Source organism: Pagrus pagrus, assembly GCF_965226575.1.
Source record: "Pagrus pagrus genome assembly, chromosome: 18".
NCBI lineage: Eukaryota > Metazoa > Chordata > Actinopteri > Spariformes > Sparidae > Pagrus > Pagrus pagrus.
In genome coordinates, this window is record NC_140202.1 from 24,522,593 (window position 1) to 24,543,681 (window position 21,089).

The 21,089-nt window shown below is 41.9% G+C and overlaps 1 protein-coding gene across 1 annotated transcript in view; it reads right to left on the reverse strand.

Annotated features, from left to right (window-relative positions):
• Positions 1-612: 612 nt before the first annotated feature.
• The window catches only part of galnt16 (UDP-N-acetyl-alpha-D-galactosamine:polypeptide N-acetylgalactosaminyltransferase 16), a 36,123-nt gene continuing 15,646 nt past the window's right edge, over positions 613-21,089 (reverse strand). The window contains exons 5-15 of the mRNA XM_084381121.1: positions 20,125-20,190; positions 14,703-14,824; positions 10,233-10,320; positions 9,785-9,869; positions 8,587-8,690; positions 7,605-7,731; positions 6,371-6,463; positions 5,955-6,038; positions 5,168-5,294; positions 4,069-4,185; positions 613-1,719 (exon numbers count right to left, since the gene is read on the reverse strand). Of these exons, the coding sequence (XP_084237247.1) occupies positions 1,576-1,719; positions 4,069-4,185; positions 5,168-5,294; positions 5,955-6,038; positions 6,371-6,463; positions 7,605-7,731; positions 8,587-8,690; positions 9,785-9,869; positions 10,233-10,320; positions 14,703-14,824; positions 20,125-20,190 (1,157 nt within the window). The 3' untranslated portion in view covers positions 613-1,575. The remainder of the gene's footprint in view (positions 1,720-4,068; positions 4,186-5,167; positions 5,295-5,954; positions 6,039-6,370; positions 6,464-7,604; positions 7,732-8,586; positions 8,691-9,784; positions 9,870-10,232; positions 10,321-14,702; positions 14,825-20,124; positions 20,191-21,089) is intronic.

Below are 21,089 nucleotides of genomic sequence, written 5' to 3' on the forward strand. Positions count from 1 at the left end.
TAATTAAACCTTACTTGTTAACTCCATCTGCATTGATCTCGTCACTTCATCATCTGTTCCTCATTTTAAATCTGGTTTCATAACATAACTGAACTTCTTAGTGGTGGGAGAAGAAGTAGACTACTCGGATCTTTTAAGTAGGCTACCAACACACCAGTGTAGAAGTAGACTACTACTGTTAGAGAGTAAAAGTCCTGTATTTAAATTTTGCTCGACTAGAATAACAAAATATTTAACGACAAAATATACTCAGTTCTTTGTAAAAGTATTCATTATGCAGGATAATCTATTTCAGAATATATATAAGCTGCTATTGCTCTTACTACAGTTAGCACAGATAGCACGCTTTTAGCTAAGATGTAACATTGTGCATTATACAACAATGATATATTAATCATGTAGCCTAATGTTTGAAAAATATTGTAACATCTACTTAACATGTTAACATACACTTAGCATGTTACGTAGCATGCTAATCCAATATAGGCCTAGCTAATATGGAAAGATTCAAGGTTTTAGAACCAGTAAAAAGCAGGGCTCAGACCGGCAGGTACATTTCAAAGTTCAGTTTTTATCCGTGGTCGGAGACAGACACAGGTAAGTCGGGCAAACTGTTCCACTTAGGGGTCAGGAAAAGGGAAGATGCTCAAATGGCAGAAGGTGATGGCTGGTAAATCATAAGCACATAAGACAATCTGGCAAAGAATGAAAGGGAGAGGCTGCTACAGGCTGATGGGGAAGTGGGAACAGGTGAGGGCAATGTCGGGAACAAAGGAGTAGACTGCAGGAGGGAGAGTCTAGCAGAAAATAGCTCGAGCAATATTTCCTTTGTTAACACATTTTATTTTTCAAACAACATATAGAGTACTTTACACCAAAACCAAGCCATTATCTGCTCCAAATATTTACATAAAACTTTGTAGAGAGACAGAAAAAAAAAAACATTCTTTGGGTCTGACCATGCAAAACAATAAATAATGTTCCTGACAGTGCTTTGCATGGTGCTTTCAAGACTGCTTCTCAGCAATAAAAAAAGCTCAGATTTTAGTTGGCTATACATAAAGCTGCCCTGGTCCACACCGTCATCAGACATGCCTCAACCTAAGACTAGGCCACACGACAAGCAGTGACTTTGACTCAGAGTAGGTCAGGTGCACCTCAACACATTTGCTACAGTACAGTATGCACTCTTTTGTTTTGAGGCTCACTACTCCGGTTTTAAGCAGATCGTTGACCAGGATAGATACAGAAAATAAAAAGTGAGATGTGCAACAGTTTTCAGTGAAAAGCTTAGATTACGTAGAAGAACTGCAGCATCCTCGAGGGATGAAGCACTGTACACGAAAAGCCCTCAATGAGGCCTTATAATGTTTTCAGCGACGCTCTTGTCACCAAGACACAATGAGCAGGAGCGTGAAGTTGACATCACAAAAGTACAGTTCTCACTCCTTTCATCCCTCAGCGAGGCGACAGACAGTGTGCAGATGTGATCCCTCCCAGAGTCTTTCTGCAGGCCGGGTCCAGATTCTGCTCCTCTCCTCCCTCTCCCTCGTCCCCGTCCCCATCTGCTGTGGCTCAGGTGATGATTTGTGGCTCCCAGGACTGGCTGGCCATCTGGGGGCGACACTGCGTGATGACCAGAGGGCCCGTCGGGGTCTGACTGTCCAGGCAGAGGCCGCTGACCATGTGCTGCAGAGCCGTGCCTTTAGGCTTCCACTTCTGCAGAGAAAGAGAACAAGAGGGAAAAAGAATAAATTCATCTCTGTCATTTTAGTTTTACAGAAAGCACAGATGTCCTTGCACAGTCTCTGGGTTGTATTATTGCCTGCTCATAAATGATGTGTATCAGCACAGGAGGTTCATGTTAGTGGTGAGTAATGGACTGAGTCAGACCTGGATAACAGTAATCACATGAATGATTGACTTGCTGAACTCAGAGTGGAAAAATCGTAGTACAGCCAGCTGCAGAGCACGGCAGCCTGCCATCCCACATCACAAGAAACAATTTGTTTCAACTGATAAAATAAAAGTGCTTTACACCATTTGTTACGGAGTATTACTCATGTGCAGTTAAATACACAGATAAGTACAAATTGACCTTTACCATTTCGTTCTCCTTGATACTTCCAACCCACGACATTTCAGAGAGAAATATTGTACTTTTTTATAACACCGGGGTTGTGGTCCCTCTATCCTATATCCTCACAGCCTGAGGAAAAAAGCTGCTCCATATCCTGGTGGTATGGCAGCGATACCTCTATATCTTTTGCCAGATACATTATCACGACAGTACTGATGACTCATGGGTAGGACCACACCCATATTCAAACTCAGCCTTCATTTTGATCTCAACTAGACACCTGTGTCGACAGCAGCGTAGGATGTGGAGGATGACTCCAGCTCAAACAAATCATGTTATGACTTTGTTTTTGTAGTCCACTAGATTTCTTTTATTCTCCTTACATCTAATATTCCCTCCAAGGTCACTGAGTGTAAAAGTTCCAGGACGAGTCCGACAAGAAACTTGAGACCGAAGTGAACAGCAGGAGAGAGTGTGTGTCCGTGAACAGGCTGTCTATGAATCTCCAGGTATAAGTGGATCGTTTATTAGCTCAGTGATTAAATAGTTAGAGCTGAACCGAGGAGAATGAGTACAGATCTCTGAAGCCACATGGAGGCTTATCAAAGTCTAAAGGTGAACGGGAGGTTAATCTTAAAATCCCAGAGGAGGGAGGGTGTGTCTGTGTGCACGTGGGCGTGTCACCTACTATAAACATTACTGTTACGTGTGCATGGTGGTGCGTATGATTTCGAGAGTGTGCAACAAAAACAAGGAGGAAATTAAATGTCAGAGTCAAAACAGTGTAGGAACACTGATTAGTGATTTGTGGCAGTTTTTGAAGGCATTAATACTTTTTGTGATAAAGTTGCTGATTTGAACTTTTTGAGCCAAGTTTCTAAGTCATGATATTTGGATAATTCATGCCAAAGAACCCCCAAATATTTCATTAAATTTATTTTTATTGGCCGAGCTTCTAAAAGCAGCGTTCAGAGCGGCATCGGGCATAATCTCTCCAGTGAAACCCAAACTAATGAAATTCTTGCAGGATTACATTTCGAATTTATCTGTCTGAAAAATGAAATTTCTCATAAATCATTAATGCTGCAAAAATAAAAATGCTGCAAAACAGTTCCAGGCTGCTTTCATACAGGGCTGATCAGGGGAAAGCCTCTGTCATCACACTGATGGATGACACGACTGAAAAATATCCAACAGCTCGTCGTTTGTTTCTCCAAGAGTTAATCTTTGCAGAACTCTTTCGTTTAGAGAGCGAAATCAAAAACACAAGGACTTTCTTTTTTCCTTTCTAGGGGATTAAACACAAGAGGCCAAAAGTCTCCCACTGCAAAAAAAAACCGGTTGCTTGTTGATGGGCAACCTCCCAAAAAAAATCTCAACGGCGCGATGAGAGGACGACCTGGCAGGAGTCCCTCACACTCACACACATGGTTTGAGTAAATGACTCCCTTTTCCGATGTCATTAATCAACCTTGGAGCCAGCGCGGGTCCACATGGGATTCGAGTGTTCGACATTCACGGAGGGGAGATCGAGGAAGGAACAGGGTGGGGTCCGAAGTTATGCGAGCGCTTGTTCTACTGCAGCTATAAAGTCAGCTGCTCGTCCTCTGGCGTGAGCAGCATCGGCGCAGTGAGGACGCTCAGATCGCTCGAGCCTCCTGGCATCATCAGCAGGAGGGCTGCGGAGCATCTGTCCTTGAACCATCTCTTATCTCCACAATCTTTCATGTCTGAGTTCAACGCTGTGAGTGACACATCAAGGACGAACGGGAAAAACCGTTTGGAAAAACTAAGACCTGCTCTTAAAATGAGTGAGGGTGCGGGATTAAAGCAAATTCCACTTTCTTTTGTTAACCCTTAGTTAACTCACAGAATAGCTTGATTTTCAGGCTCACTCTACACGTATTATAGGACTTTAAAATGTTTAAAATGTGAATGAAATGAGCTGAAAGGCTGGGGTTCAAAAGGCTTAATCTGTTTCTTCTTACCTGTCTGGGCTCTTTTGTATTACAGGGCTCCATCTTGATCTTTGACCCCGCTGTGAAGGCTGAAATAGCCAGGCAGAGGTCCTGCTGCCGGATCAATGGCTCAATAAGTTCCCATCTCTGAAAAATACAGAAAAAGTTTGAAGAGATTTTTAAAAAACATGGAGTAGAAAGTACAAATACGTATCATCTGCAAAATGTACTTTAGAGAAAGTATCGATGTTGCAGTAAAATGTTCTCTGCCAGTGTCACTATTATATCAGATGTTTGTGGCTTAACATTACTGCTGCATACATTTCTATATGTCATTCTAATGCTGTAAGGTTGAGCCCATTTTAACAACTTTATACACTCTTGTAGTTTAATCTACAGCAATGAATCACGATCATCATATGTTTGTAGCGTCTCTCGACGACAGTGTCAGAAGAACAGCCTGTTTTCAGCTTTGTGACGATGCATTTTCCAGCTAATCATAAGCATGAAGCTCATTTCCGCGTCAGCATCGTACTCTCATCCTAAATCTTTTTGCATGACTCGCCTGCCTCACTCTGACCCACAGGCTTCAGTCTACAAACATCACACATTATAATAGCTGTGATGTCCAGCAGAGTTAGTAGGCTGCATGATTAATATGATGGTCAAATCCTAACAGTGACTAATGTTGACTAATGCGTGTAAACTTTAATTAGGCTGTGGCATGTCGTCCCTGATGTGATGTGTTTATCAGCTCTGCAACCCGGCAACAGTGAGACACGTTTATCATTCAGGGACCCGAATGTCTGTTTTTACCTCGTCTTATCCTGCTGTTTTAAATGTTTTAATGCTATTTCTTGATTCAATCTTATTTTTCATCCCTTTCTTTGTTTTTATCGTAAATGGTATAACTATTAAATTTAGTAAACGTCCAATATATTTTGGGGCTCCTTGTACAGAATCTGAGGTTTTCTGTCGTCCCTGTGCCTTCTATATACTCTAATCAATGTAATAAATTATTCATCTGCCCTGACGTCTGAATCATCCGGTCATATTCCTGCACATTTTCAAATTTTCTCAGACCTTATTTGTCAGACCCACAGTCTCCCCCCAGTGGCACAGTCCTGACCTGCGACTGCGGCCTGTTGGCGCCGATGCCCCTGCACTCTGCCAGGCCGAGGCCGTCTGTCCCACGGGCCTCCAAACACAACCCGCCTTGTCTCAGCACACTGGACACCGCTTCCTGCTCCGGGACCCTGAGGGAGCCATTGACAGAGAGGAGGAGAGCAGCCAATGAGAGGTCTTATTACAACAATGAAGAACAGATGGATCGAATTGACTCGTTGCCCCGTTGCGTAAATGAATCGCACCACAAGTAATGAGCCCTGTGACAACACGTACTTATAAAATAAACAATTATAATTTGAGAGACCGCAGTTATTTGGAAGTGTGACATGGAGCAGATAGAGGCAGCGAGGAGGCAGCTGAGCACTGATAGCCCACTCAGAGTTCCCATAAAAATCTGATATATTTAGACCCCCGGTTCTGAACTTTGGGGTCATTACACCCCAAGGAGTTGCGAGATGATTTAAGATTTAAGTGCTTGGGGAAAATATATTCCTGCAATTATTCTTGTGTCATCTTGTGCTTTTTTTGTTTTGAAATGAAATGAAGGGTGAAAATCATTTCTGCCTCATTCCTTAACCTCCTCAAATCATCAGACTTTTCAAAAGTTTTTCCATGTGTTGGTTTTTCATGGTGTTTGGAAGGAAACTTTCACGTCAGACATAATTTATTATTCAAAGTATTTTTTATATATCCTAAAATATGTCTGCAGGGGATCTTCTCGCCTCCACACAACAAGCCCTGTCAGATGGAATGAATCGACACTGAGTGACAGTGATTGAGTGTCGCACCTCAGCTCAGGATAGACGTTCTCCATGTACCAGCGGAAAGGTTTGCAGTTCAGCTTACGCCGCAGTGTGACGCGGTCCGAAATGCTACAAAAAGAAAAACACAAGAGTGTGTAGAGACGAGCAGAGAGAAGAAAAATGGAAAGAGAGGAGAGGAGAATGTGAGACACAGTGAGAGAGAAATATATTAAAAAGTGAGCATCCTGCTGATGACTCAGCCCTGAACTGATGAGGGTTTTATTAAAAGTGTTGAAGCAGCAATAACTCTTTTCCGTTAATACCAGAGAGGTACGAGCATAATCTGATGGAGGAATTATATTTTATCTGAGAACAGACACAATCAAGCATAACCGAAGCTGTATCTGAGCTGCTGTCTGTGCGTACGACAACAGAAGAAGGCGACAATTTAATGGACAAACCTGCCAAAGGCCTTGCCCTGGGCCGACGGCCTCGCGGAGTAGTAGTACTGTTTATACTCGTCCATCCACACCTCAGCAGCCCGTCGAGTGTTCCTGCACGGAGACACACACACACACACACACACACAACACCTGCTCAGACACAGTAATGACAGTGCTGCTGGCATTCCTGCAGGCAGCTCTAATGACAGTGTGACACTCTGGAGGCTTCAGACATCAACAAAAACATCTCCATCAGGAATGTCATCCCTCTTAAATTCTAGGTGTAGCTGCAAGCGAGGATGTTTAGACACGGGAGGCAGTTTGGCTCGTTTAACTCAAAGATATTTATGTCTATGTTCAGGTGGCGATGAAACAAAACATAAAGACAGCATAAAGCTGGTAATTCAAAGAATTTCCAACCTGTTTTGCACCATTTTAATTATAACTATATTACCTGCAGAATACTGAAACTTAACTTTATTCACTCTGAATTTTATTCTGGTTACTTGTTGGGTAAAAAAATAATGCCTTGCATACAAATGACTGGCTGTAATTAAAATCAGCTTACTGTTTTGCAGCCCCAGAAACAACTTGAAACAAATTACAGCACAAATAATCTATAAAGTTACAAAATTCAATTTAGTTTTTGGTGCTGAACCAGGCCTTGTCCACACATATGCAAATATTTTGTAAAATTAACATTTTCCTCTGCTTTTTGGCCTCTCGTTCACATTTTTTCGTTTTTAACAAGGTGAAAAATACCTGAAAATATCCATATACATGTGGACAGAGGCTTCATATTGTGTCATGCAGCGTGGTAGAAAAAGTCCAGGCTCAAGAGTTGGAAGTCTTTAGTCCATCCAGAGAAAGGCTGCATCTTTGTCAATATTTACAATATTTTCTCATCTTGAACATGAAAAACCCCTGTTTAAAGCTGTGGACTGAGTAGTTTAAAAGGATTACATTACATGATGTCTGGGTGAAGATGTTTCTGCAAACGTTTTCAAGATTCAGATCCTTTCTTAGTCATCTCTCACTGCCCCCTGAGTCAAACCATGTGAGAAGTGTGAAGTTTTCCTGTTAAAGCCCTTAACTTCACACTGACCTGTGCTGCTGAATCAGGTGACACTTAAGATTTTAAAGCTGACTAAAAGATTAACCTTCTTGGCAGTCGGTAAATTGTTTTTTGCGGTGTAACAACACGGTGCAGCAGACGGGATGTCAGCTTTTTCTAGCAGATCGACCCACTCACTTGATGTAAGTGAGAGCGTTGCCTTCTGGGAAGTCGTACGGGTGCCGTTTCCTGAACACGTGACCCACGCGGCTGCAGGGAAGAATCTCCAGGCTTCCTCCGCACATCCACACCCTGAAGGAGAGCTCTGCAGGAGGACAAGAGAGACACAGAGGAGGAGGTCAAGTCAAGTGTGTCTGTCTATGAATGATTCAGTCTGATCTCCATCATCTCAATATGAGTCTGCCTGTTCACCTGCAACATTTGTTCTGCAGCAGATGGCCGCATGCTGTAAATCAGCAGTATGAAGCTGTTGTAGCCGATAATTTAATGCTCTGCTGCCTTGCAGATTCCAAGGACACAATCGGCACAACAGACTGCCGAGCCTCTGCAGCATCCAAAAGCATCTGCAGTTACCCAGTGCCAGGAACGCCACAACAAGGCTGAATACATGAGATTAAGCCATTAAAATGTCCAGTTTCATGTGATTTTTAGTTTAGTTTCATGGCAGTCACATCACTGACAACAACAGTTATTATCCAACAAAACAGAGCAGTCAGATTGTTACTGAGAAGTAGCTGACGGCTCAATAGGGCTTCATCTGATTGACCAAATGGTGTGAAAAGTGTGAGAGGTCAGAGAGGGTATAAATCCAGTGTCCCTCATTGATTTCCCTTCCCTAAATTTAGAGGAGGCTGCATGTAGGGATTTGGTGTAATATTCAAGATTGTGTATAATCTCCTGCTCATCTAGTTCTGGGAAAGTCTACATAAATAAATGTAAATATCATTTAGAAAAGCAACATTAAAGAAAAGGAAATGAAAGTAGAAAAATGTGCATTCATTGATACAATTACAAACATGTTTGAGCTTTTTAAGCAGTGCAGGGTGAAGCTTGGCGTACTTACATATCTAAAGACATTCTGATGCCTGCAGAGGATGATTCATAAAAAAGAAACATTATTCTGATTGGAGTAAAAGTTCAAAATCATCAATGAGCTCACCAAAGTTCTCCCCTCCCCAGATGTCCATGTGGGTGTCGTACTGGCCTAGGTGGTTGAACCAGCTCTTGTCCATGACGAAAATCCCTCCAGCGATGACGGGAGTCCTGCAGAATGAGGAGGAAAGGAGCCATTTAACTACATTTCCTACACTTAGACTTAATAATCAGGGCTCAAACTCTTGTCAGATTAGCTACACACATTTTTAAATGCAGCTGAAGCAGGTTGGAAAGTTTGAAAGATGGCGTGATGATGATTATTTCTACTTCTGCAGATAAGATTGTCCTTCTTCAATGTAGCTTATATTTTAAGTTAATTAATCACAATGGTTTCGATAGAGAGAGCAAATCAAGAAGGTGACTTGCACCTTGGATTCCTACATTACCATTGTTTGCAATAGAATAGAATAAAATATCTCTATTGTCATTGTACAACGAAATTAATTATGCAGCCTCCATACCTGATGCTAACAAAACAATACATTAAATACAACAGATAAAATAGCGTTAGGGTAATACGAGTGCAGTACGGGAATGTATGGGGATCCGGAGTTATTAACATAATATCCAGACAGTAACACAGAATAAAAGCATGTACGCCCTTTTATAATTACATAATTATTTACATAGTTTAGTGAGATATGCAAGGGTGCGACTCCACAGGGATCAGAGCTCCGGGCAAAGTATGTGTTAACTGTTTTGCGCTAATTTAATAACCACTAAAGTGAATTATTGGCAGATAAAATAAAGGCCTCGAGGTGGCGATTTGGTTTATTACCAAATCTAAAGGTTTTATAGAGGCTCATTGTGGCTAAATCTAGTTTTTATCACCTTAATATTTCAGTTTTGTGCTGAGATTATAAACTAATTTGTATTTAATCACTTAACCGCTCTGCAAACTGGGAACCAAGTAGTGTTTTAGTACTGAGGAACAGACAAAGGGCACAAAGAGCAACAAGAACAGTGGGTTAACACTAACAGGGGCACAGCAGCTGAGGAGAAAGTTGTGGTAAATGTTTCACCGCAGCATGTTTTTGATGACTTCCTTTTTGATTTGGTATATTAAAGCTTATCTATTTCATACATATAAAAGATTAAACATAATCTAAGTGTATGTTGAATATTTCAGGTTTGTAAGCAACACTATGGCCCGAAGGATCCCTACACTGTACAGGAAGAGGAAGTTTGCACTGTCGACTCACCTGATTGGCTGCGTGGGGTCGCTCCTCGCCATTTTCTGCTCGATAGGAATCTGTTCCCATTTGAAGTGCAGACTCCAGTCAAATCCTGAGGAAGAAGTAGAGCAAAAAAAGACACAACATGTTCAATCCAGCAGGTTAATCTACAACCGCTTTGTCTAGACATCAGTTCTTAAGCAGCCAAGGAGACAGATAATAGAAATCCTGCTGAGTTTGGCTTGCACGACGTCAAGTCCTTGCAAAAGAATTCAAAGCTGTTGAATAAAAAAACATCTTCAAATCTTCACACGCTCCACTCCCAGATTGACTTTAATCCATTTAGGAATCATGGGGTTTGACTTGATCTGGCAGGGATGGTGATGTAATATAACAAGGGCTTTATGAAACAGGGGGTTTTCCAGCTGTGTGTTGTCAGCTGTTACTGAGCGTGATGTGTGTGTTGCGTCCTGACCTCCTCTCAAGTCAGCAGAGGCGGCCAAGTAAGCAAAGTTATCCAGGCTGATGACGTCAATGATGGGGCTGACCACTCGCGTATGGTCCTGTACGGGGAGGAGAAGGACAGACGAACACGTTAGACATGATTGAACATTTCATATTTAAACTCTTGAAGAATATCTGCTGTTTTTTGACGGCTCTGCTCTGATGGGAATCACAACAAGTTTGATCTGTTTTAATCCATTACATTTAAGCCACAGAGGTGATGTGGTGGAACGATTACTAACATCGGTCACGTTTATCCACGACAGCAGATCCAGCTCCAGTAATTATCTCTATATTAAGCAGATTATCAGTGAAATAGCTCGACAGCCGAAATGTATCTGAATAATTAGCATGGGGTTTTAATAACAGATTGCAGATTAGGGATTTCTGGCACAACTTTAATTAATAAAGGTGCATGCAGAGGTCAAAACTCTTCCATCAAGAGGAATGATGAAACTAATCCTGCTGCAAGACGTTTCAATGAAATGAAATATCACAGTTCATCTTAGTTTCTCAGAGGCATGTACGTGATTAAGTCCAGTAAAAGAGGTGTCATGTCGACTGCATTTTTGGTTTTTATTATAAAAGTGTCTGATAAGGTCTTAAAAATCAATCAGTAACACTTTCATTCAGCCCTCATATTTATCCTTGATAAACAGACGTTGCTTTTGAGCTTTTCAAATGTATTTTCTAGATCTCTGCCCTCTTTCTAGTTTTGAAAGAGGGCAGAGATCTCTACGGCCGATGTCTCCAAAACTCATGAACTCACACCGAAACTATCTAGATGGATAAATAGTACTACAGGTGAGAGGTAAAATATGTATTTTTGATTTGGGAGTGAACTGTCACTTCAATGGTAACAGCTCACCTCCCTTTTTCCTAATGGACTGGAACACTGTGCAGAAAAGTCTGATCACAGCCGACTTACCGAATACTTTCCATTTTTGAGTCGTTATGCTTTGCAGAGCTCATTCTTCGGGAGTTCATTACGAATTCATGACAAATAAACTCTGAACTCCCTCCTGCTGCAGAAGTGACATGAACCAGAAAGTAAACACAGCAGAGAACTGTTGATTGCTGATGGTGTGTGTGTGTTTGTCTCTGCATCTGTCTGTGAATGTGTGTGTGCCAACACTGCTGTCTGCCCATAAGGCATCCTCATATGTGTGTGTGTGTGTGTGTGTTAGTGTACTGTCGAGCAGCTTAACATGGGGACGATCCGAATGACTGTTTCCAATTAGAGCCATCCCTCACTTTGCACAGAGATTGAACCCCTCGTGAACTTTGTGTTCATTGCATTAAAGCGTGCGGGGGAAGAGCGAGTGTGAACTGCCACTCTGCCAGAGAGCAATTTGGAAAGTGATGCTCTCAACAGCTTTAAGCAATAGACATTTATTGGGCTTTTAATGAGCCTCTGTGATTCGGTAATGCATGAAGAGGCTGCACTTCCAAAATGGATGTCCTCGATGATCTCTCTGTCTCTACCCTCTCGTGTTCTCTCGATCTCTGATTGAATTTATTAGAGTGTCACGGTGCTGCGATCGCGTCACTTACATCTGTGCTGCTTTGAGTGGAGCCGATAAAGGAATCAACACTTATTTTTCTTTTTGCATTTCAACTGTCGATTTGTGGAAAAGTGAAATGATTTACGTGGTGAAGTGAAAAGAGTGGAGAACAGAATAAAAAGCTTTACACTCCACAAACAGAAAATGTGTCTTGTGCACACTGAATGTCATAGTTTCCGAATGCCACTCGACGTGTGGAGATCTCTATTCTTTTGCTTCAGTGAGCAGTAATGTCACATTAGTGTCTGAGTACGAGAGCAACAGAGCGTATTTCATATCCACTGGCATTATTACAGCTTTGACATATGTTCATTGTTCTATACTTGGGTTTTTTGATGTTCTGCTACCTGGTGAAGTACTGCACTTTAATATTGTACTTCACTCCTGACATTATAGATTTTACTGCATTTATGCAAGATAAGAATGTCTAATAAATACAATGTTTTGCTGTAATTAAAACTACCAAACTGTATATAAAGTACATTTACCTCCACACACTGGCCATCTGACTACTGCAATATTTGCTTCTCGTTTCTTCTGCTTTTTTCACTGGATTTCAAGCTAATGCCATCCTAAAAAACATGTTTTGAACCACCGGAGACGCTTTCTTCATTTCTTAGAGACGCCTCCGGGCTAAAATGCTAATTGTGTCTGATCTATTAGACAAATGGTTCCCAGTCGGCTCCCAGGATAATTATGAGGGGGCAGTAGGATTGATTAACAGGACAGGAAAGAGGGAAAAAAAGAGCAGAAACATCTCTGCATTATCCTTTGAATTACTAGATAAGAGCACTTTACTGGTACTTCATTACTAATTAAATTCAAGCACCTTCCATTAATGTTCTTAGTAAATGAAAAACTGTGGTTTTGTTGCATTAAAGAACAGACTGAGCAGTGATCCTCTATCAATATTCCTTTTCTCAGAGGCCTCTATGAACCCAAGGCCGCAGTCTCAGGAAGACTCATGAATCTGGACTGAGGAGCTGGTGAATTATCACTGAGCCCGGCGCTCTCATGAATGCCAGACTAAAAGATTGTAATGCAAGCTGGATGAGTCACAGCTGCCCAGAGCCGAGGATGAGTGTACGGAAACACAAACACGATGTGCACACACTCACAATGTGTAGAGTCTGCTGAATAAAACATCGAGGGGTTTTGTACGGCGCAGACATCTGAATATGTGGTTTGAAGATGAGTTTTCGTTGCATGCAGAGTTTTTGAATTTAGTTTTGGGTCGATGTCTGGCATACTTTCTGAACAAACTGCAAACGTCTGGCCTTCAGCAAAAAAAGCTCATTTTTCATACAGTGAGAAATACTTCAACACATTTTTTTTTTTGATGTAGTGGCTTTCTTGCAGAGATTGTTAGCAAGAAAGTTGAGTTACAGTCAGGAATCAGTTATTTTAGCCCAGCATAAAGACTTTAAACTGGGGGAAACAGCTAGTCTGACTCTGTCCTGAAGCTCACCAGTGAACACACAGCTATTCTGGTGATATGCCGCCTATTTGTTTGGCGTATGAGTTCAACAGGTGGCCAATTCTTAGGCATTTACAGGCTAGCTGTTTCCCTCTATTTCCAGTCTTTACGCTAAGCTAACCGCTACATATTTACAGTACAGTGGAGTGGGATCAGACGTCTCATTTAAGTCTCTGCAGGAAAGACAATAAAATGTTCCTTTAATTAAGAGGTAGTATATTCAAGTGCATTGGCAGCGCTGGAGAAGCACTGGAGCTGTTCAAAGCAGAGAAGGAAGTAGCGAGAAAGTCGATAAAATAGCTGAGAATTGAGTGCCATTATAGTAGAGTCTAGAATAAATAGCTCAGTGAATTGAGACGGCGGAGACAAGAAATGGATGAAGACAAGAGGCGCACTGGAAGCAGCTCAGTGTCAGATTTTAGCGGGTGCACACATGAGAGCAGAAGTAATTACTGTGGAAAAATGTGAAGTGAAACAGCTCCTGCTGCAGAGTCAGTGGGACTGTTTGTCTGTGATGGGGGATGGCAGCGGATTTTGGGGGGGAGCAGCTGTGCTGGTTAGAGCCCAGTCGCAGGTTAGTGATGTCAGGGGGAGAGAGGAGACAGCCAGCAAACAGACTATTGCTCAAAATCCCAGACACTCGTGTCTCCGTAAGCCGGTTCATCCCTTTTCTAAAAGATGTGTTTACATGCTGTGCACGCTCTCGCTTGCATGAATTGTGAAACTGATGCAGAAGCAGCGAGGGGCTCACAGCCAAAAATGCCCTTGAAGGTTCACATGAAAATACCAGCGAAATTAAAAATGAGCAAGCGGAGAGTGGCTGGTTCTGCATTTCATCCCGTTCCCATTTCCAATAGCGAAACATTCATGTGTAGATGCGGTGGCAGTGTCCCTGGTGGGCTGAATAATTTAATTTGGAGGATGCTGTGAATAGGGAGAATCTTCCCACTGCATTTAGAAAAGACTGTTTTTGATCAGAGAACAACCCGGCGTGCAGCCTGAAGCGAGAACAAACACTGTGACCATGCAAAACACAAACTGCCGCAGCAACACAAAACAGACCGACTAATAGTGAAACACTTGAGAGGCAAGTGGAAAATGGATTGGTTGGGAAAAATGGCTCCATAATCTTTCCAGCGGTGGTAAAGTGGAGTGTGACATCTGGTATAGAATGACTTAAAGCTGAGCTGAACAAATTGAGTGTTTATTTAACTGCAGGCGATGCCAACCTATGACATCACAGCCAATAAAATCTCCCCTGAAAAAGGAGCAAAATCCCCTGAAGAAGAAAAGCAACATTCATGTGTGTGCGTCTGTGTGTGTGTGTGTGAGCTGTGTGTATCAAGTGTCTAATTGCAGAGTGTGAATGACGGCAGACCATGAGCCGGTGGGTCCGTACCTCCTTGACTCTCTGGATCATCGGCTGCAGCCAATCAGTGTTGACCTCGCAGTGGCTGTCCAAGAAGGTCAAGATGGAGGCCGAGGCCGTGTTGGCTCCGCGCACACGTGATCGGATCAGACCTGAGGGGAGCACAGGGAAGAGACGACACTGAAGTCAGTCAAACTGGCCGAGTATTTCCAGTTTGATTAAAGTAGATGCTGCTTCGCTGCATGTAGGGATGTTTCTGATGCTGAGTGTCAGAAAGTGACAGCTGGTATGAAACTAGAGCACATTGTGGGTCACTTTTGAAGATGCACTCCACTGATTTACGGTGTCGCAGTCGATTTATTTGTCACACACCGTCTTCTCGGCCTGTCAACAGAAGTATAACATCTTCAGTGGCTCTGTAGGAGCTTTGTCAAGTTTGGGAAAATGAATGACTGCGAAAGTTTCGCCCATTGTGTCTTAAAGTGAGATGGAGATAATCGTTCACTCTTTTATTTAATCTGGTTTCCACTTTTGCAACTCCATCTTCGCCTGCATTGGCAAAACATCCCTGAACTGTTGACAAATGCTTCCAAAAGGTCTCATGTGACACCCGTGTAGATTTCTTTACCGACTCCTTGTTAAATTCACAGTTCAATTCTCAAAACACTTGTTAAGTTTCTAGATAATGTCTGCTGTCTTGTTTTTTATTGTGAAGTACTTGGCGGCGAGGGATTTGTTCCAATAACTGGCTCCATTTTGGATCTGGTTTCCAAGATGGTAAAATGCCCAGATTTGTTAAGCTCTGCAGCAAATTAGTATTTATCAGATCTTTCATTCACACTTGAGCAATCCCTTTTGCTGCTTTCTGACACTACAGGCATCTGCAAAGAAAACAAAGACGTGTTCCGTGTTTCAACACGGCAGACTGCCTTAAAAGTTGTGGACGTGCTTCAGCAAAGTCATTAAAACAATCTGCCAGATGCAACATTAGTGGAGGGGTCGAGGACGATGAGGCTCTGGTGTTAGATCATATCATGTGACATGTACGTTCAGCGCCTTATCTAGATAATATTTGCCGAATCATAAAGCAGAATTATTTCCATTATGACGAGCTAACTTTAGCAAATAAAATAGGTGGATGGAAACGCACTTACAGACTTGCCGTGAAAAGGTACAACTATTTTCTATTCTTTATTTTCTCGATTAATCTCGATTTGTCTGGTCTGTTTGTCTGGTCTAGAAAAATGAAAGACAATTGTAATAAAATGGCGATCAGGCTTTTCAAAAAGCCCAAGACGACATACTATATTGTCTTTTTTTGTCCACAAACTAAAGATAATCACTTTACTGTAAAATAAAGGGAACATTTCAAAAGACGTATACAGGCACATATGAATGTACAGTTTGAATCTGCAGCTAACAAGGAGAGTCGAAGACGCTGAATAGTTAATGATGTAGGACGTGTTTCTCAGTATTTGACCCATATAAGAAACTCAATTTTTTACCTTTCTTTTCATAAACCGTCATTTGCACGTCCTCCATTGTAATTACTGCACAGAATCCCTCTAATTTATAGTTATTTCCTTTGCTCGACAGATGTGAACTTGTTGCCTCATGTATGGACTTGTTGCATTATGGGTGGAGAGGAAAATTCCAGAGAGGAAGTAAGTTTTTTTTCCAGATGGCTGCTCGAGACACAAGTCTCTCTGCCTCTACAGTGGACTTCTCCCTGTTTTATTACTGAACATGATACAACAGACAGAGGCCGTAGATCTTCGATTACAACACTTCTCTGCTTCAAACTCTGTTTAAACTGCATGCAGAAGGTCTTCACGGGTCCGATATTCTCTGTGTTTATACACAACACTCAGCGCAGTGGGCGTAAAAAGCATCATACATCTCTTCAGTGTTTTCCCTTTGAGCCCTTTGCTCATGAAATAATTGTGTCTTCTTTGTTTCGGAGATAATTCCATCGGAAACGTTTGAAAAGCTTTTCCAGAACAAACACGCTTTTAAAATGAAACCAGTTGATTGGATTAGTCTGAAGTAGATACCAGAGTGTGTCACGCTTTTTTGCCCTAACAACCACTTTAAATAGCTTGTTTTAGTCAATTGGGAGCCGGGAGTAAAAGCTATTTTTGAGGACACAGAATCGCTACAGGCAGCGGAGGAATGGCAATAAAGGTGTCTCTCTTCATCAGATGTGCAATCACAGTGATTTGCATTTAACACAGAACTGTGGGGGAGGTTAATTGTCTTTTTTTCCTGCAGCATCTACAGTTAATTAAAAGGATGCATCTCATCAGCTGGAGAGTTTTGTTCCAAAGTCAGAGATCATTAAAATAGAAACTTGTGAAGTGTTTGTTAGCTAATGGTGTTTTTTTTTAATGAGAACAAAAGCTGGAGATACCTTTCAATGACTATTTTTGTCTGATCTATGTTTTTTAACTTGGTGCTTGATGAGAAGGTCAAGTTCCTCTGATACGTTTAATGATCGTATTACAGCTTCTTCTTTTGTTGCTCAACTTGAACATCATGCAGCATCACAAGGGGTGAAAATGTGTTTGTGCTACATAGAAATATATATCATTATTGTCCACTTCTCTTTTAAAATGTGCAGAGAGATTCAATTATTAGGTAATTCTGTCTCAGACAAGTTCATCCAGTATGAAGCTGAACAGAATAAATAAGCGCTGCTAGTTTGGTGCTAAAACATAGTGCAAGAAGCCTTTTTTCTTAATCTTTTTTTTTGGAAGATGAAACTTCCAAAAATTGTGTAATCATTAACAAAATCCCATGAAAAGACCATGACCAACAATGTGTTAGTCGGTCACACAATAGCTTCTCACTTCCCTGCTCTATCTGTAAGTCTCAGCTCCAAGTCCCCTCGGTTCCTGAGGACATTAATCTTTAAAAGCAGGTCAAGTACACATAGTTTTATTTTTAGAAAAGGCTCAGTAATTTCTCTAAACCAAAGGGTACTTTTCAGCACGTTACTCAACCCAGACAAAAATAGTGCATCTGCAGAGGGGGTTGTGCACTAATCAGGAGGTCCGCGGTTTGGTCCCCCGGCTCCGGCTGCTAGTTCGACCCCAACAAATAAACAACTACTGTTGCAGATGAAAATGTATCTCGGGGGCAGTGGTGAAGGTTAGAGAAGCGAGCTTGTGACCAGGGGGTCGCCGTTTCAAATCCCCGGACCAGCAGGATAAATCTGGTTGGGGAAAGTGAAAGGCCGCGCTTGCTCCACTCTCATCAGCACCGCTGAGGTGCCCTTGAGCAAGGCCCTTAACCCCCGACCGCTCCAACAGAGCTGCTCAGTGTCCAATAGATCAGACTGCGGTTGTACTTGGCAGTTTCCAGGAGTGGATGTGTGGCTGTGAATGTGATCAGGGCCGCACTGAAAAAGAGAGCATCGCTCTCAGTGAACAAACCCTGAATACTAACCTAATAGTTTTATTCACCTTGAGTTTAGTCTTTTTAGCTGACTTCCCTAACCTGGAAGTGGTGATAGCGACCTAACACACTGTTATTTTGGGTAAATTGTGGATATTATGCACACTTCAACAAAAAGTATAGCAAAAGTCTGGTCATTTTAGACATTATAATGCAGAATTATTACATATCATGTCTTTAAAAATGAACACGTTATGTACCAGACTACTCCAAAGCAAGGCTAATGAGTTGGGTGAGTTAAGAGCTGTTTCTTTAAGGAGTTTACAGATGTTGCATGTGAGATATTCATTGTTGGTCTATTCCTCAGTTCTTATCTATAACAACAAAAGCCACCTCGTGCTTGTTTGTTTTAACTGTGTGCACATTTAATGCTCGATGACCTCAGGCAGCACACTAACACGTTAACTGAGAGAAAGTCAACGACACCTGAAGGTGTGAAACCATTAAGAGCTGCGAGAATAAAATCTAAGATCAATCCTCAGTATCACACAGGCAGGGCTCTCTGTTATGTGTCTTGATGGTGATTATTGTACCTTTTTAAAATGTTTTTTTGCCTTACACAAGCGAACAAAAAGGATTTTGATTTAACTCGATGGTTTATTCTGTGTCAAGGATTTGGAGACTGTTTCAAAGTAAACTTGAGCCGACGCCGGCTCCGGCTGTAACTCAGATGCCAGTCGGGAACTGTTGGCCTAAATCCAATATGCTTGTGTTTTGTCAGCATGTGGTTCATAAGCCCAAACAAAGTCTTTGGTGTGCAGTGAGAGCAGCAACACGAGCAGCAACCTGAGTCAGAGGGATTACTGTGAGGCATCCAAATAATTCAGCATCAACACAGATTCGTTTTGGCTTTTTGTTTGGACGAAGTTTGTTGTTTTGTAGGTCGAGGATTTCATCTAATTCAGGGATTCATTTAATCCAATTCAGACTCCTCAGACACAACACTTTCTTCTTTACATTTCGTGGTTTTTAATACAAGGATGAAAAAAGGCATATACTTTTTACTCTGAAGTGATGAAGTGTACGATGTGGTTGCTTTTTCCACACAACTGACCCCATTAGCTTTTGGTGCAGATCTGATTAAACGTATGGATCCAGGACATTTTTTATCACTTTCTTTATCAATGTGAGATTTTTTTTTTGTTGTTTTTTTTAACATTGGTGTTAATTTCTCAGGGAATAAAGCATGATCGTGATGAGAAAAATCAGGCGTATTTATGTGGCTGGTACCTGAGTGAGTACAATTGTATGTGCATCCACATAAAAACCTGATCTAGTGGATTTAAATATGTTTATTTTAATCTTGGACTGTGCTTGATTGAATTAAAGGGGACTGTTGGGGCTTGGCGGAGGTATGCGCTCTACTGAGTGCCTCCTAGTTTCGATTTTTTTTAATTTTCCTTCTCGTTATGTTTTTAAATGTTATTCTAATGCATTTCTTTGTCTTATGTAAATGTTTGAGCTGCCTCTGTGCTGTAATATTAAACATTTTCCTTTATATAAGAAAACATGTGACAGTTACTCTTTCATGCCGGATTGCTTAAAAAAATGCATACAGCACCTTTAAAGTATAATATGTAACATTTCTGCATTAAAATGTCTATAAACGACTCGACCTTTGTTGTATATTTTGTTGAGTTGTGTATGTTCATTATCACAAATGTTTGCACCAATTTTCAAACCCTGAGAAATCTGCAATTAAGTCCTAGGTAACGATGTATTTCATTTGGTCGCCTGTCGCTAGAGAGTCTGTGAATGTGACAAAACATTATGTGAATAAAACTTCACAACATAACCTCATCCTTGAACATTTCTGCATGACTCATATGGATTTTCATCAGCAGTGGTGCTTGTTTAACAACGCAGACAACATCTCCCATGACCCAACGCTACTTATGTCCTTTTGCTTTTTGTTTTGATTGAGAAACCCTAGCAACAGAAATTACATACTGTGCGTCGAAGGCCAGTTTATCTCCCCCCGTTGCCCCACACTCACCCTCTCTCCTGCCGTTCCTCAGGCAGCGCACTTTGGGGATCTGAGCGAGCAGCTGGCAGTCCTCAGCTGGAGGAGGAGAGCAGAGGAGATGGGATGTTATGGTGGAAGCAGAACACACACTGAGAAACACACTCCTCCCCATCCCGGCCTCATCTCACGCTCTGCCACTCACAAACCCCCGAAACACACCACACAAGGAGAGTGACACACCCTCAGTGAAGGCCACTTACGCCTCAGCATGATATGACTCTAAACACATCACATCCAAACATCCATGAGAGTCCTGCAAATAATCAGAAACACATAAACACAAAAAGTATAACGTTTCTGAGTTTCATTTCGCAGGATCATTTATTTCAAAATCCTTTTCCCATAAACAAATCAAGCGAGCAGCCCGTTCTCATCTCCCTCTCCCTTTTCCTACATGAGCAGTCCCTGGCGCTGACATTGTGTTGACACATACAGATGGACATCATTACAAACAACATGCAAACACAGGTACACACACACACACACACACACACATGGTGAACGGATTAGCATTAGCAGCAGAGAGTGAGTGTGATCTGGCTGAGGGGATTGTGGGTGGATCAGGCGGACCCCCTCCTCAGCCTGGCGCTGACAGAAACAAGCATGACAAGTTGTAATCCTGCTTGATTAAATTTGCTGTGTGTACAAACCTGTTTGTTTGCGTTTAAGCTGTCGATTCACAGGGGACGTGTGTGTGTGAGAGCAGGAGTGCATTAATGCTTCACTGTTGCTCATAAGGAGGGGACAGCTGGTGTGTGTGTGTGTGTGTGTGTGTGTGTGTGTGTGTGTGTGGAGTGAAGAGGAGGGGGGCTTTAACCGCTCGGGGAAGATGAGCAGAAAGTCACAGATCACACCCACTGAGCAGATGTTGTGTACTTTTAGCCAGATTGTGTCCACGTGTGCGTGTGTGTGCGCTTGCATGCATTATACAGTCA